Source organism: Xenopus laevis, chromosome 7S, assembly GCF_017654675.1.
Source record: "Xenopus laevis strain J_2021 chromosome 7S, Xenopus_laevis_v10.1, whole genome shotgun sequence".
NCBI classification, from domain to species: domain Eukaryota; kingdom Metazoa; phylum Chordata; class Amphibia; order Anura; family Pipidae; genus Xenopus; species Xenopus laevis.
This window is the reverse complement of record NC_054384.1, coordinates 64,660,951-64,677,860: the sequence shown is the minus strand read 5'-3', so window position 1 is coordinate 64,677,860 and position 16,910 is coordinate 64,660,951. Positions and strand designations below refer to the sequence as shown.

Below are 16,910 nucleotides of genomic sequence, written 5' to 3'. Positions count from 1 at the left end.
TCTTTGCTTCTTCAAACCAAAAAAACAAATCCAGCATAGGCGTTCCCCATATCAACACCTCATATACTAAATGTCTGGTATAGTATAAATAAGCTGGTGGGAAGTGGATGGAAATTCCAATGTTAAGAAGGGGTCCAACGGACTGAATGGAAATGCTTACATTGTGGCCTATGGAGTAAAGCCAATTTTTGTAGTTCCTTCCAATCATTGGAGATCAATATGTGTCCTTAGTAGAACGAGGCACAGGAGCCCCTATCCCTCCAATATTCACCATAGGGCATTAAAGAAAAACGCTGAGACATATTTAATAGGAAAACCTGGCGGGGAGCACAGGATTTATTAAAACTAATAGCTAACGACCAATGATCCAGAGAAGGAGAAAAACCCTAGAGTACTATGAGGGCCAATCTGCACTGAAGGTAAAAATGCCTTCCTGACTCTAGAAACGGCAGTCGGTTTTACACCCTGGATCATGCTAAGCACCCCCACCCCCCTCCTATACACACCCTTACCTATACACACCCCCTTCCAACCTTCCTACTGTAAATATCCCCCCATCATTACTCCTACCCCCACCCTCCCTCCTGTACATAACTCCGACCCTTCCTCCTGTAAATAACTCCCACCCTTCCTCCTGTGAACATAACCCCTCACTCTCCCTCCTGTACAATAATGCCCTGGCACCCCCACATCGCATGTACATAACCCCTCACCTCTCCCTCCTGATAACAATAATCCCAATATACCCCCACTGCCTGATACATAACTCCCACACTTCCCTCCTGAATAATTAATCCCACCCTCCTTCCTGTGCATAACCCCTCCACTCTCCCCCTGTAACACTAATCCCTTCACCCCACTCCGGTACATAACCCCTCACTCTCCCCTCCTGTGACATAAACCCTCAACCCACTCTTGTATATAACTCCCACACTCCCTTCTGTACATAACCCACAAACACACAGACAGACAGACACACAGACATACGCCCTTGGGAGAGGTAGAACCGGAAGGATTTAGGCCATGGTGTTGGTCCGGCAAGGCCCAAAAGAGGTGAGTTTTGAGTGAAATGCTGAAGAAAAGATTTAGAAAGTGTTGACATAAAATAAGACAAATCTTGGTTCTTATGATATTAAAGGCCTCGGTCGGTGCCTAATTCATTTGGGCCTGTGGGGACTGTTTGTAGTCTCTAACTCATGGAAATGCCTTGGCATATTATGAAACTCAGTTCTGAGGCCTGCGACCATTTTATTCTTTTATAATGATCACTGGTGCCAGTCTATTACCACATAGCAACCCATTTCCCAAAGGTGATATGCTAAGCCGATGTCAGCAGCCTATAAGCATTACTACCTCCCTGTTTAATTGCTGCTATACGAATCAACACTTTAACTGCAGACTTCGATCTTCTGTCAGCAACCTCGTATACCAACCTAAGGCAGCCAAACATTGGTCTATGGGGTGCCCTCAAAGAGTAAATCAGCCTGCGGGCTATCAGACGGTGGTAATGACTTTTCCTTTTATTGTTCCTGAATTCGAAAATGACACAGAACTGCAGGAGTAAAGTGGCGCTGTGCATTGACAACATGAGGCATTTCTAGATACTTGGGTTAAATAGTCAGTAAATTGGATACAATTACACCATACTCTCGGGACTCTGTTCATGATGGCTTCCGTAAGCTTGTATTTGCAGGGTTGCTCTCCACACCGCGGATTTTGATGATTGGCCATCTTCAGTCAGACAGCTTCTCTTTTCCATCCCGCTCCTCTTCTTTCTCCTACGATCGGCATGGGAGTAACGCTTGCTCTTTCATTTTGCTTCCGGAGGTCCTTACGCGGTTTCTTCACGTTCCACTGGCAGGAGATTAGCTCTCTCCGTGCTTCTTCTCCTCCACTGCAGGGGCTTGATGTTCTTCTGCAGAACCTCGCTTCTTCCATCGATCGTTTCTTTTCTCCTTACTTACAGGAACTTGCTGTTGCTGTCAGCCGGGACGCGCTTTCTCTTCTTTTTCTGCTTCCTGTTGTTGAGTTCCTCTTCTTCTGCTCCAGGAGCGTCTTCTTCTTGTCTTCCTCTGCAAGGAGCTTGCTCCTCCATCATCTTCTCTCCTGCAGGGGCTTGATGGTCTTCGCTGCTGGAGGCTCCTTCTGCTTCCTCTTTCGTTCTCTGCTCTTTTTCTGGGCAAGGGTTCCTCTTCTGCTGCTGCGCAAGGGGCTCATCCTCCTCCTATTTTCAGCTGCAGACTTTGTTTTTACTAGGTTTGAAGGGAAGCAAATGTAAAAAAAAAAATGGGTCATTATTGTCTGGTAGTTTGTTTCCAAAGTATTGGCAACTACATTCTGATCACTGGAGGATTAAATAGCCTGCATAGCTTGTACCTAAGAAATAAATTATGCATGCTAAACACTGTCCCTACTGTAAAACATTGGGCAGTTACTAGAGCTGAGTAAGTTCATGCTAGACTTCACCTAGTTGATTACATGCTGAAATACATGCTATGGTTGTAGGGACCTACTAGCTAAAAAAGTTCAACAAGTTTTCTGTGCTTATTTTACTATTAGTATGGCCAGAGGCACCCCGAAGTGTAGGAGAAAACATCTATTTTTTGAACCAGTAATCCATGTGCCAGTAAGTGTAATGTTGAAAGTGTTAATTGCAAAATACATACCGCAGCAGCTTCCCATGTAGCTTCTGCTCTCTCAACAACCTCGTTGTGGCAGCTTTTAATGAATGTGTGGTTGAATTGTGTGCGCACAATGGGCTCCAGTGAAAACAAGGATAGGAGCAGAAGGGGGAAAATGAAAAGGACGAACGGAGATCATAGTGAATTAAGAGGAGGGTGCTTGGAACAATCATCTACGAATGCAATTATGATCGTACGTCTGCTCAATTGCCGGCAGAGGTAATTTGATAGTGATGCCCTTAGAGGGCCAAGTGATGCGCTCCATGCATGGGATTCCTGCGGCCTCTCAGCGGATTACAGTTGATAAATGGTTATATTATGATTCGTTTCAAAGCGACCTTATCATTTCTACACAGGGTCATTTAATCCTTAAACGGTTCTGGCGTCTTTCGCCACACAACTCTCCTGCCTCCCTCATAACATCACCTCGTTGTGCACCTTAGTCTGCATATTGTCGCCAATGGACCACTCAGAAGCTTCAATGTAGATCTAGTTGTAAAAAAACCCAAGAAACAGAACTATCAGGGTATCTAGTGTACCACGCAGTGCTACAACGCATGTTATGATCCCTAGAGCGCAGAAGCTACAGGTAAACGCTAGCTGTGGTATGCTGGTATGCTTTGCAATTAGAGACTTTAACTGAGCTTTATCCGTGATCCGCGCCAGCGATGGTAGGTAATGAATCTGTTGGGAAGATAGATGAGTCAATGTTAAAAGAAATAGACTGTTTTCTTTGACTGAAACTGCATTGGTGATGGCTTTGCGGCATAGTGGACTAATTCGCAGTAAATTGTGATAAGCAAACGTCTAGAAAAATGCAGTGTTGTGCATAAACCCCATTCTTTGTTGCTGGCTGATTAATGGGACTTGGATGGAATGTTGGACTATTAGATGAACCAGGAGCAGATACATGTAGCAATATATCTATTATGTTCTATTGATTATTTTTAATGGATCCAGCACGACACCAGATGAAAATAATTCCTCTCACCGTAATTGTTACAATACTAAGTGACCTTTAACAGGAGGCAGCAGCCGTTGGCTAGCAACTTTCCTGAAGGGCGGCATAATCTCCCTTTCTATGATACAGCTGTTCTGGTGTAACATAAGAAAGAAGCAGTGTGGATAAGAGCTGGCAATCTAATATAATTTGGTTCCTATTTACCTAAAATCATTCTGCATTACCTCCAGTAGTTGAGGCATTTTTGCCCAGTCAGGATAATGTTTCTCCTTGGCCCTCATCCTCGGGGTCACTTCGCATGTAAGAAGGAAGTGCTTTCTGAAAAACTGACAGATTCACCTGATGTTTTAATTAAAACTTTTCCAGCCCTATATTGCCCTTGCAAGTTACCTGGGGCAATGCAAATGATTCCCAAGTCCATTTTGGTTTATTAGCAGGAAACGATCGTTACTCGCCGAATTCGACCGTAGTGATGTTCTGTCAGGAAAAACACATTTCTTGTTAACATCTGAGCTATAGGGGGAAAGGCATTATGTTAAAACGAAAAGATGTATTCATCTTAGTTATATTCCAATACTGATTCAGAGTATATTGGAAGCACAAACTGCATGGTATCTCAGTATGTTAGAATAAAGCATAAGGAAGTAGTGCGTCTACGGCTGACTGCTAACTGATGATTGGGTTCAACTATTTTAGGTAGGAGACTCAAGCTGCACATCAGTTTTCAGTTGGCTCAATATCAAACCTAATCCAAAGCTATTGCATATTCACATTGGAGTGGAGCAGGGCCAGAACTAGGGGTAGGCAGAAAAGCACCATCCTAGGCGCATAGCTGCTGGGGCGCTGGCAGGTGCCACCGAGTTCAAGATTTTGTACCTACCCCTAGTCCGGGCTGTTCGCTCCCTGCTCCTCTCCTCCTTCTCCAACTCCCCTGTCACTCTCCGTCACTCCCTTCCCCTCGTCATGACTCTGCCCTCCCTTTCTTTAGTTTCCCTATTGCGTATGCGCACTCGCGCCTGCGCCCCTGTCAGCGAGGTGTTACGCTCGCAAGCAAATTTAAGGGGAGGGGCAGGGTAGCAGACCGAGCGCCTAGGCGCCTGTCCCTTGTTCCGATGCCCGGCGGTGAGGGCTGACTCCAAAGTACAATATACAGTGAGAGGCAGATAATCCAGCAATACAAAAGGGGTTGTGGGCCACCCGCATTGGTAAGTAGAAGTGTATATACGTATAAGGGAAGTGCCACTGACATAACCAAATGGGTCAGTGCACATTCCCTGAGAGTCCAGGCACCCAATAAATATATTTAAACCACCAAGAAGCAGTTGGTACCTCAAATACATTATATGTAGTGAGTGCTAGCACCCTTATAGTACTTTCATTTTTTTTTTTTAATATATCTGTGCTTTAAGGATATTAGAATTCGGTTGTGTTTGGTGACTATATGAAGGAACAAGGCTGTGGGCTGAGTTATACAGGGACAGAGATGGGCGAATAAATTTGCCAGACACAAATTGTGGTGTATTTTCCGGGTTTTGCCGCAAGCGAATTGATTCTTGAAACTGAGGCAACAATTCAGCTGCAAAAATTGTCACACGTCAAAATTATTCGGACGCTGATTGACTTTAATGCATTTGGTCCAAATAGTTACGCGTGTTGCTCGCGTCAAAAATATTTTGACGCCCATTGACTTCAATGCGTTAAGCTAATGTCGTTTTGCGTTAAATTCGCAAAGTTTTCGCGGTTCGAAAAGGCACAGATTTGACCTTCCCTATACAGGAAACTATCACTCATGTATTATAAGGAATTCTGTTCCCTTTATTATAAAATGGTAATGCACTATAAGGGATAATGTACCCCCCACTGTCAATTATAAGGATATTAGATGTAATTGAGAAGTTCCGTGACCATAGAAAGGCGCATGGCTGTGGGCTGTGTTATACAGGGGACTTTGAGTATCACTTTTCTAGTATAGGCAATAATGTAACCCTTCTTTTTAGCCATAATCACTTATCATATGACTTATATACAGTATAGTACCCACTACTGTTAATGATGAGGATAGTAGATGTCAGTATGGGGTTCTCTGGCCATATAAAGACATACGTTACAGGATGTGATATATATGGGGAACTCTTTGTATCTCATATATTTTAAGGGATCATGTTGCCCCACTGTAAATTGTAAGGATATTAGATGTCACTGAAAGGCTCTCTAACCTTATAAAGGCACAAGGCTGCAGACTGAGTTATACAGGGGACTCTGAGAATCACTTGTGTGTTTACACGGAGGGTTTGTGTGACTATATATATATATAACAGCACAAAGCTGCAGGCTGAATTATACATGGAACAGTGGGTATCACAATCTATTAGGGATCATTTTTTTTTAAAGGTTTTTATTTTTGTTTTTTCACAACAAAACAACACACACAGTAACAAGTATAGCGAGGCTACGACAATCCAAAGCAGTTATACATCAAAATAAGTTGACAATTAGTATGAACATATAGCATACATTCCGTGAATGGGTAAGGGGAGGGGACGGGCACCTCGGTCCAAGGACGTGGGTCTTGTTAAGGAATCACAAAGCTAGGGGGCTGCTTCTGGTTGGCATCTAGCCAGGGGTCTCCAGACCTTTTCAAATTTGTGGGAAACGTCTGGCTAGGTATGTGAGTTTTAATTGACAGGAAGCTACTATTTACCAATTGGACCCATTGTTTGGTTGTAGGTGCTTGAGGGGCTCATCCACTTCATTGCAACAAGTTCTTTGCATAGAAATACACCAGTTTTAGCAGTATCCTAGTTTTGTTTAGGGGGGCCAGCTCATCAACAAGCCCTAGGAGGCACACCTCTGGGGCTAGTACCCCGGGGAGGAGTAGCTGATCTGAGAGAATATTTTACCACTGCAGTCCAGAACTCGTGGACTAGCGGACAGGTCCACAATAGGTGGAAGAATCCAGCATCTGGGCCTGACATTTGGGGCATTGGCATTGGGGTTCCTGCCCATCATTCTAAGTCTCAGTGGGGTGATATAGGTCCTATGCATAATCCGATACTGAACCATCTTGTCCCTAGTAGAAATCAGAAAATCATATACTCCCTCAACCGCATCTTCCCACAGTGTGTCATCCAAATGAGGATATCCACAACCCCATTTACCTTTTACCTTCCGAATGGGTGCCTAGAGCAGGAATCAGGGATTTATAGAGGTGAGATATCAACTTCTTAGGGCTAGGGTCCCATAATCTGCGTTCATACTGTGGAACCACAGTTAGAGACCGATTGCGAGCCAAATTGGGATACAAATGCATGACGCAGCTGTAGATACCGATATACCTGGATTGCGGGCTGGTTCAGTTTCTCCTTAAGTTGGGACAAGGTCGGAAAGCTATCATTAATGACCAAGTCGCTCAAGTGCCGAATCCCCAGTCTAGGCCAATAATGGAAATCTGGCAGTTGTGTTAGATGCTGGAGGTTCGAGTTCCTCCACAATGGAGTATACGGTGAAGGTGTAGGACTATTTTGGGTCAGTATTTTCCGACTATAGCCCATATTCTTTGTGGGATTGGTCAGCACTGGTGGCAACTCCGGGGTATCTTTGCATCTTCTGTAAGGGGCATTTCTAATTGCCTCTAGGGAGCCTGCTATAGATGCATGAAGTGCCGTTAGCGTGTTCTCTGGGTCTGGGCAGAACCAGTTGTGTACATACATTAGTTGTGAGGCATAATAATAATAACGGAGATGTGGGAGGGCAAGGCCACCCTTTTCCTGAGGGGCCATAAGTGAGAGCTTACTGATCCTAGGGGATTTGTGGGCCCATATATAGGGGAGTAAGATAGAGTCTATGTGCTTATGTACCTGTGGGGCAATCCACACTGGGCATGTTGCATCACATACATATATTTGGGCAAGACAATCATCTTGAATAAGTTCACCCTGCCCCACACTGTGAGAGGAAGGCATTCCCATCGACCTGCTTTAGTTTTGAACGAATGCGTTACTGGTTCAATATTGTCCGCCACATAATCATCAAGGTTGTTTGATATGGTAATCCCTAGGTACTTAAATTTCGACACTCACTTCAGGCCCAGGATCTCCCCTTCATTACGGGGTGCTTCAATAGAGAAAAGAGTAGACTTGCCCTTGTTTACCACCAGCCCACTGAAGGTGCCAAAGTGATCAATCAATTCTAATGCCCTGTGCAACGAGTTCTCAGGATCCGCTAAAAATAGAAGGATATCATCCGCGTATAGGGCTATCTTTTCTTCTAGTCTCCCATACTTAAGTCCAATCACGTTGGGTGCTTGGCGTAGCATTATGGCCAAGGGCTCTATCGCCAAAGCAAATAATAGGGGGGAAAGCGGGCATCCCTGTCTGGTACCACGGGATAGAGGAAAGGCTCTAGAGAGGGTATTATTGACCTGTATACGGGCAGTCGGAGAGCGATAGAGTAACTGAATCCAGTTTATGAAATTGCAGCCTATCCCAAAATTCTCTAATACCTTCCACAAGTAGGACCACTCAATTGAATCGAAAGCCTTGGTGGCATCCAGGGATACTAGCGTTCTATTGCCCCCATTACTATGTTTAATTTGGAGGTGGGAGTGCAGCCGCCTGAGGTTAATGGACGTGCTTTTGTTGGGCATAAAGCCAGTTTGGTCAGGGTGAACCAACGTAGCTATCACTTTATTGAGGCGCTATGATAATATTTTCGCTAAGACTTTCACATCCGTATTAATAAGAGAAATGGGGCGGTAGGAGTCACAAGAGGCAGGATCCTTTCCCTCTTTAAGTATAAGAATTATGGTAGCATTGTAGAAGGATTGGGGAAGTGACCCTGTCTCTTTGGCCGTAACTAGTGTGGCGTGGAGTTTGGGAGTGAGCTGATCACTAAGAAAGCGGTACCAGGCGGTCGGTAGACCGTCCGGACCCGGGGTTTTCCCTGGAGATAGGCTTCCAATGGCTTCCACCACTTCACCCAAGGTTATGGGGGCATCCAGATATGAGGACTCCGCTGGGCTAAGCCTAGGGAAGGTAATGCCTTGTAGGTATTGGTCTAGTTCTGCATTGGAGTAGGAGGCGTGCGCAGAATAGAGGTCCTGATAGTAGTTTGCAAATACGTCTGCAATATCCTCCGCCCTCGTCATATAATCACCAGCGGTGTTTTTAATTCGAGCTATCATCGTGGGGGGGTTGTTAAGTTTAGCCAGATACGCCAGGGTTTTGCCATTTTGTCCCCCTGATCAAATATCTTTTGGTTGATAAACAGTAATTTTTTCCTAGTGGCGTTAGTTTGCGCTAACTCGAGGTCTCTCTGGGCAGTAATCAGCTGCTGGTGACTTTCTACAGTGCCTTGTACACAATAGGCTCTTTCGGCCGTGAGGACTACATCCGCAGCCTCATCAATTGCTTGCTTAGCTACCGCTCTCGCTCTGGCAATTGCTGAGATCAGGGTGCCTCTAGCTACTGCTTTGGAGGTGTCCCATAAAGTGTTATTTTGCGCTGAGTGGGAGTTAGTCTCCCAGTATTCATCGTAACCCTGAATACAGGTCTCGGCCACTACGGCGTTGTTGAGCCATAGGGGAGAGAGTCTCCACTGGAAATGTTTGACCCGGGGTGTGACGCTAAATACTAGATCTATTAGGGATAATTTACTGGAAATAATATGGATATTCGAAGTCACTGATGCCTTGTATCACCATATAAAGGAACAAGGCTGTAGGCTACGTTGTGCAGGGAACTCTGAGTACCACTCATATATTATAAGTGATGATGTACACCCTTCTTTAAATGATAAGGATATTAGATGTCACCTAGGGGTTTTGTGACCATAAAAATTCTCAAGTCTGCAGGCTGAATTCTACAGGGATCTCTGAGTTCCACTCATGTTTTATAAGGGCTACTGTACTTCCACAGTATGTCACTGAGTGGTTTTATGACCATATAAAGGCACAAAGTTGCAGGCTGAATTTTACAGGGAACGCAGATCACTTTTTGTTTTTTAGTACTTCATTTTTATAATTTCCCTTTTTCCCCCCCTAAAGCTGTTGATTTCATACCGTGACTTTTGCCTTGAGTATTCTGACCACTAACCACGCTATCGGATCAGTTATTTTATTTTACTGATTTACAGCTTGGTGCTTTGGTGTAGAAAGACAAGCATACCCAATGTGGATTCAGGGGAATGTCTACTTTCTGAAAATATATGGTTTTCTGGGGTGAACATATTTTCTATCTTTGCCCCACAAATGAATGCTGCAAATGTGTTGATTTTGCAGTACCTGAAATGACAGAGCATGTGGGGGGCTCTTCAAAGCTGCAAAAAGACCCAAAGTCATGAAAAGACACGAAGTTGAAGTCCTGAAGCCGTGAAAGGACCCAAAGTAAGGAAAGGAGTCTAAGGTAAGTTCCACTGATCATAAATGTTTTTATTTTTTTATTTTATTAAACCCCTGTCCACAATGTATTATGTTAATACTATATAGGCCCCTGGCCACCAATGTTTTTTTTGAATATTCTATGGGGCCCCTGACCACCAATGTTTCTTTTTAACTTTAAAGAGGGGGCCATAATGATTTTTTTTAACTTGTACAGGGGGTCCTAAAAAAACTTTTATTGGGGGCCCTGGCACCAGTGTTTTTTTTATTAACTTATGGGGGGGCCTGGCCACTAATGATTTTTTAAAAACTTTTATGTGGCACCCTGGCCAACAATGTTTTTGTTTTAACCACCGATAATGGCTTTTTATAAATCTTGTGTGGGAGGGGTTTAGTTTTTAGCACTGATATCTATGTGGCCTTTTTACTGTGGTGTAGGCTTGGGTGGATCTGGGGTGGGCCTTGGGGGCTGGACTGGGGTTCTATAACCATATAAAGGCACAAGGTTGCAGGCTGAGTTATACAGGGGACTATCACTGATTGATTATAAGGGATAATGTGCTCCCTACTTTAAATGATATGGATTAAGGATGCTAGATGTCACCGACGGGCTCTGTGACCATATAAAGGCACAAGGCTGCAGACTGACTTATATAGGGAACTCTATATACTTGAACTCTATATACTTATTACTTGTATTATAAAGGATAATGTATCCCCACTGTAGATGATAAGGATATTAGAAGTCGTTGAGGGGTTTTGTTACCATAAAGAGACAGATGGCTGCAGGTTCAGTTAAACTGGGAGTATCACTCATGTATAATAAGGGATAATCTGCCCCACTGTAGATGATAAGGATATTAGTAGTGGAGCCCCTTGCCACAATTGTTTTTAGCTCATTATGCCCCAGGCCACCAATGTTTTTAAATTTTTAGGGCCCCAGGCCACCAATATTTTTAACTCTTAGGGCCCCTTGCCACCAATGTTTTAAACTCATTGTGCCCCTTCCCACCAATGTTTTAAACTCATTGTGCCCCTCGCCACCAATGTTTTTTAATTATTAGGGCCCCTTGCCACCAATGTTTTTAATTCTAAGGGCCCCCGTGCCACCAATGTTTCTAACTCTTAGGGCTCCTTGTCACCAATGTTTTTAACTCTTATGGTGCCTTGCCACCAATATTTTTACCTCTTAGGGCCCCAGGCCACCAATATTTTTACCTCTTAGGGCCCCAGGCCACCAATATTTTTACCTCTTAGGGCCCCAGGCCACCAATGTTTTTAACTCTTGGGGCCCCAGGTCACCAATGTTTTTACCTTTTAGGGCCCCAGGTGACCAATGTTTTCAACTTTTATGACCCCAGGCCACCAATGTTTTTAACTCTTAGGGCCCTAAGCCACCAATGTTTTTTAACATTTAAGATTTAAAGAAGGGGAAGGTCATTTCATGAGTATATTCTCTCCTGACAGTAGCACAGATTTCCAGTGGGCAACACAGTTCCTCGTTTGTCATTGCCTTTATTAGGACCGGCTAGTGTTTGACCAAAGGATTTAACCTACTGCCTTATATTTACACATCAGAAATGCAGAAAATTTCTACTAATACATTTGATTTAGGTTGAGTTAGGTAACTGTTTAAAGAGTCTACCTTGACCAAAAGTTACTGTTCCAGGTTCATGTCCATGTGAACTTTGGTACTGAGTGGGGGGGGGGGTCATGGGTCCAGTGGCAGGGTTGGCCCAACTTGCACCTACCTTCCTTATTACCCCTCAAAGCTCTTGCTCGCCTAGCAAACAATGGAGTGTGTCATTGTGGGGGCAGGAAGAAATATAATAATCCTCCATCGCTTTAGCAGGAATCCCCCACCCAAAACGGATGTTTTGGTAACCAAAAAACAAACAGTGCAAAGAATTCACGCGGAATTTCACCTGACGAACGGGGAACGTTGTTTGATGCATTAAACACACCAGGGGTAGGACCCCGGTTTAAATCACTCTTTGCTTCTTCAAACCAAAAAACAAATCCAGCATAGGCGTTCCCCAATATCAAGCACCTTCATATACTAAATGTCTGGTATAGTATAAATAAGCTGGTGGGAAGTGGATGGAATTCCAATGTTAAGAAAGGGGCAACGGACTTGAATGGAAATGCTTACATTGTGGCCTATGGAGTAAAGCAATTTTGTAGTTCCTTCCAATCATTGGAGATCAATATGTGTCCTTAGTAGAACGAGGCACAGGAGCCCCTTCCCTCAATATTCACCATAGGCATTAAAGAAAAACGCTGAGACATATTTAATAGGAAACCTGGCGGGGAGCACAGGATTTATTAAAACTAATAGCTAACGACCAATGATCCAGAGGAAGGAGAAAAACCCTAGAGTACTATGAGGGCCAATCTGCACTGAAGGTAAAAATGCCTTCCTGACTCCTAGAAACGGCAGTCGGTTTTACACCCTGGATCATGCTAAGCACCCCCACCCCCTCCTATACACACCCTTACCTATACACACCCCCTTCAACCTTCCTACTGTAGATATCCCCCCATCATTACTCCTACCCCCACCCTCCCTCCTGTACATAACTCCGACCCTTCCTCCTGTAAATAACTCCCACCCTTCCTCCTGTGCATAACCCCTCACTCTCCCTCCTGTACATAATCCCTCACCCCACTCCTGTACATAACCCCTCACTCTCCCTCCTGTACATAATCCCTTACCCCACTCCTGTACATAACTCCCACACTTCCTCCTGTATATAACTCCCACCCTTCCTCCTGTGCATAACCCCTCACTCTCCCTCCTGTACATAATCCCTCACCCCACTCCTGTACATAACCCCTCACTCTCCCTCCTGTACATAAACCCTCACCCACTCTTGTATATAACTCCCACACTCCCTTCTGTACATAACCCACAAACACACAGACAGACAGACACACAGACATACGCCCTTGGGAGAGGTAGAACCGGAAGGATTTAGGCCATGGTGTTGGGTCGGCAGCAGCAGGTGAGTCTTTGAGTGAAATGCTGAAAAGAAAAGATTTAGAAAGTGTTGACATAAGAATAAAGACAAATACTTGGTTCTTTATGATATTAAAGGCTCGGTCGTGCACTATTCATTGGGCCTGTGGGGACTGTTTGGTGTCTCTCTACTCATGGAATGCCTTGGCCTATTATGAAACTCAGTCTGAGCCTGCGCCATTTATTCTTTTATATGATCACCTGGTGCCAGTCTATTACCCAGTAGCAACCCATTTCCAAAGGTGGATATCTAAGCCAGATGTCCAGCAGCCCTATAAGCATTACCTACCTCCCCTGTTATTGGCCTGCTATAGAATCAACACTTTATCTGCAGACTTCGATCTCTGTCAGCAACCTCTTACAACCTAAAGGCAGCCAAACATTGGTCTATGGGGTGCCCTCAAAGTAATCAGCCTGCGGGCTCATCAGACGGTGTATGATTTCCTTTTATTGTTCTGATTGAAAATGCACAGAACTGCAGGAAGTAAAGTGGAGCTGCACTGGACAACATGAGGCATCTCTAGATAATGGGTAAATGTCAGTAAATTGATACATTACCCATACTCTCCGGAGCCTCTTCATGATGGCCTTCCTAAGCTGTTTTCGCAGGGTTGGCCTCTCCACCACCGGAGGATCTTTGATGATCTCTTCCACCTCAGAAGCTTCTTCTTTTCCATCCGCTCCCTCTTCTTTCTCCTCCGCTGCAGGAGTTTGCTCTTCATTTGCTTCAGGAGGTCCTACCGGTTCTTCTTCCACTGCAGGAGATTGCTCCTCCGTCTTCTTCTCCTCCACTGCAGGGGCTTGATGTTCTTCTGCAGAACCTCCTTCTTCTGCTCCCTCTTCTTTCTCCTCCTCTTCAGGAACTTGCTGTTCTTCAGCGGGAGCGCTTTCCTCTTCTTTTTCTGCTTCATTTGTTGGAGCTTCCTCTTCTTCTGCTCCAGGAGCGTCTTCTTCCTTGTCTTCCTCTGCAGGAGCTTGCTCCTCCATCATCTTCTCCTCCACTGCAGGGGCTTGATGGTCTTCTGCTGGAGCTCCTTCTGCTTCCTCTTCGTTCTCTTCTGAGGCAAGGGCTTCCTCTTCTGCTGCTGCTGCAGGGGCTCCATCCTCCTCCTCTTCTTCAGCTGCAGGACTTTGTTTCTTACTAGGTTTGAAGGGAAGAAAATGTAAAAAAAAAAAATGGGTCATTATTGTAATTTGTTTCCAAAGTATTGCAACTACAATTCTGATCACTGGAGGATTAAAATAGCCTGATAGCCTTGTACCTAAGAAATAACATTATGCCTGCTACACACCTGTCCCTACTGTAACACATTGGGCAGTTACTGAGCTGAGTAAGTTCCATGCTAGACTTCACCTAGTGATACATGCTGAAATACATGCTATGGTTGTAGGGACCTAAAAAAGTTCAACAAGTTTCTGTGCTATTTACTATTAGTATGGCCAAAGCACCCAGAGGTAGGAGAAAACATCTATTTTTTGAACCAGTATCCATGTGCCAGTAAGTGTAATTGAAAGTGTTAATTGCAAAATACATACCCAGCAGCTTCCTGTAGCTTCTGCTCTCTCACAAACTCGTTGTGCAGCTGGTTAAGATGTTGGTTGATGGTCTGTGAGCACATGGGAGGCACAAGGATAGGAGCAAAGGGGAAAGAAAGGAGACAGTTAGGATTAAGCCTGTAGATGTGCTGCTAATAGTACCTTTATATGCTGAGGGCAGTGATGGTGTGGGATTCCCTGCCGGCAGCTGATATTGTGATATTGTTCAGCCTTTTCTCATCATAGGGAGAAAAACCCCAAATCACCTGTGTGCAGTTGTCCTGATTGCAATGGACCAATCAAAGTTCAGTATCTAGTTGTAAAAAAAACCCAAGAAAAGCATCAGGGACAGTGATCCCAGGTGAACTTACATTCTCCAGCCGCAGATACTCAAGTTGCTGCCTCCGGTTTTGGACTCGAGTTGGATGATCCTGTGGAAGAAGAGAGTCAATGTTAAGCGCTTCTTTGTAGCAATGCCATTATTGTGGCCATGTGGTCGCTTGTGATAAAACTCTATGCAGTGTCTGTGCATAACCCCATTTTTGTTGCTGGTGAAAATGGCACTTGGATGGATGACTTTAGATGACCCCAGGGCAGATACAATGAATAATAATGTTCTAGATTATTATAGAGACACACAGTGAAAATAACCTCTCCCATAATAATACTAGTGACACTTACAGGAGGCAGCTTGGCAGACTTCCTGAGGGCGGCATATTCCCTCTTGATCACTTCCTGTAACATAAAGAAAGAAGCAGTGTGAGATAAGAGCTGGCAATCTAATATAATTTGTTCCCTATTTACCTAAACATCAATTCTGCATTACCTACCAGTGAGTTGAGCATTTTCCAGTACAGGATAATGTTCTCCTTGGCCCTCATCCTCGGGTCCACTTCGCATGTAAGAAGGAAGTGCTTTCTGAAAACGAAAGATATCACTGAATGTTTATTAAACATTTTCCAGCCTTATTGCCCTTGCAGTTACCCCTGGGGCAATAGCAAATGATTCCCAAGTCCATTTATGGTTTACTTACAGGACGATGTTCTCGCCGAATTCGACCCGGTAGTGATGTTCTGCAGGAAAAACACATTTCTGTTAAATACTGAGCTATAGGGGGAAAGGCATTCACATATGATAAAACGAATGGCACAACCTTAGGAACTGATAAATAATATAGGATTTTACCGTAATAAGAGGCGAGGGCCTCAAAGTCCGTATGTTCCCCCCTGAAGTCCTTCAGGACGGAGTACAGCGTCTATAAGTGAAAAGAAAGAGCATTAGGGACAGAATACTAAATGGCTCTAAATGCTGCTCACAGTCAGCCTGGCTCTGAGGAGAAAAGAGACAGAAAAGGGTTTGGGTTTTTATGGGGCAAAACATGCCAGGAATAAGGGCATTTTATTCTGAAAATTAAATAAACGTAGTGATTGGATTCCCTGGATGTCAGTTCTGCATGCACAGAGGCAAAAGGTTTGGCAGCTCCCATTTATATATATATATATATATATATATATATATATATATATATATATACCAATATAGACACTTGCACTCCAATCTCAAAGTCTTTAGCCGGGTGCTTAGTCAAAATGTAATGTATATTTTCAAAGTGGACCAGCACACCGTTTGTCTTCAATCAAAAAAAGTGTTTATTCTTTATACACTGTGCATCCAACGTTTCGGCCTGCATTCAGGCCTTTATCAAGGATCCTATCCTTGATAAAGGCCTGAATGCAGGCCGAAACGTTGGATGCACAGTGTATAAAGAATAAACACTTTTTTTGATTGAAGACAAACGGTGTGCTGGTCCACTTTGAAAATATATATATATATATATATATATATATATATATATATAAGAATCAGTGCAGACAGACAGCTGCTTAAGGAGAGCTTATATAGAAGAGAGAAAGGGAAACACCAGTTCAGATGAGAGAGGATTGTTTTACACTGAGGCATTACCAGAAGCGATGGTTTTCTCTGCACCTTGTCCATCGTTGAAACCTACAGGGACAAATAGACATAATCAGCCAAAATGAAGTCAAGAGTTGTTCCCCTTTAAATGAACTTTTAGTAGGATGCAGATAGTGATATTCTAAGACAATTTGCACTTGGTTTTTTTTATTAATTGTGGCTTTTGAGTTATTGAACTTTTTCTTCAGCAGCTCTCCAGTTTGCAATTTCAGCCATGTGGTTGCTATGGTCCAAATGACTCTAGCAACCATGTGCTTTGAAGAAAAGTAGCAATAACAATAAACGTGTAGCCTTACAGACCATTTGTTTTTTGATGGGGTCAGTGACCCATTGAAAGCCGGAAAGAGTCAGAAAACTATCGAA

The 16,910-nt window shown here is 43.9% G+C and overlaps 1 protein-coding gene across 2 annotated transcripts in view; it reads right to left on the bottom strand.

Moving 5' to 3' along the window:
* Window positions 1–16,654, bottom strand: part of LOC121396072 (cilia- and flagella-associated protein 251-like) — a 47,923-nt gene extending 31,269 nt beyond the window's left edge. The window contains exons 1-9 of one of the 2 annotated variants that reach the window (XM_041570671.1): window positions 16,536–16,654; window positions 15,759–15,828; window positions 15,607–15,646; window positions 15,404–15,491; window positions 15,255–15,308; window positions 14,945–15,004; window positions 14,574–14,644; window positions 13,596–14,178; window positions 12,802–13,043 (exon numbers count right to left, since the gene is read on the bottom strand). In XM_041570671.1, coding sequence (XP_041426605.1) covers window positions 12,993–13,043; window positions 13,596–14,178; window positions 14,574–14,644; window positions 14,945–15,004; window positions 15,255–15,308; window positions 15,404–15,491; window positions 15,607–15,646; window positions 15,759–15,828; window positions 16,536–16,568 — 1,050 coding nt within the window. In that variant the 5' untranslated portion in view covers window positions 16,569–16,654 and the 3' untranslated portion in view covers window positions 12,802–12,992. Of the gene's footprint in view, window positions 1–12,801; window positions 13,044–13,595; window positions 14,179–14,573; window positions 14,645–14,944; window positions 15,005–15,254; window positions 15,309–15,403; window positions 15,492–15,606; window positions 15,647–15,758; window positions 15,829–16,535 lie in introns of those variants that run through there. The other variant, XM_041570672.1, reaches the window with a different exon arrangement.
* Window positions 16,655–16,910: the final 256 nt, after the last annotated feature.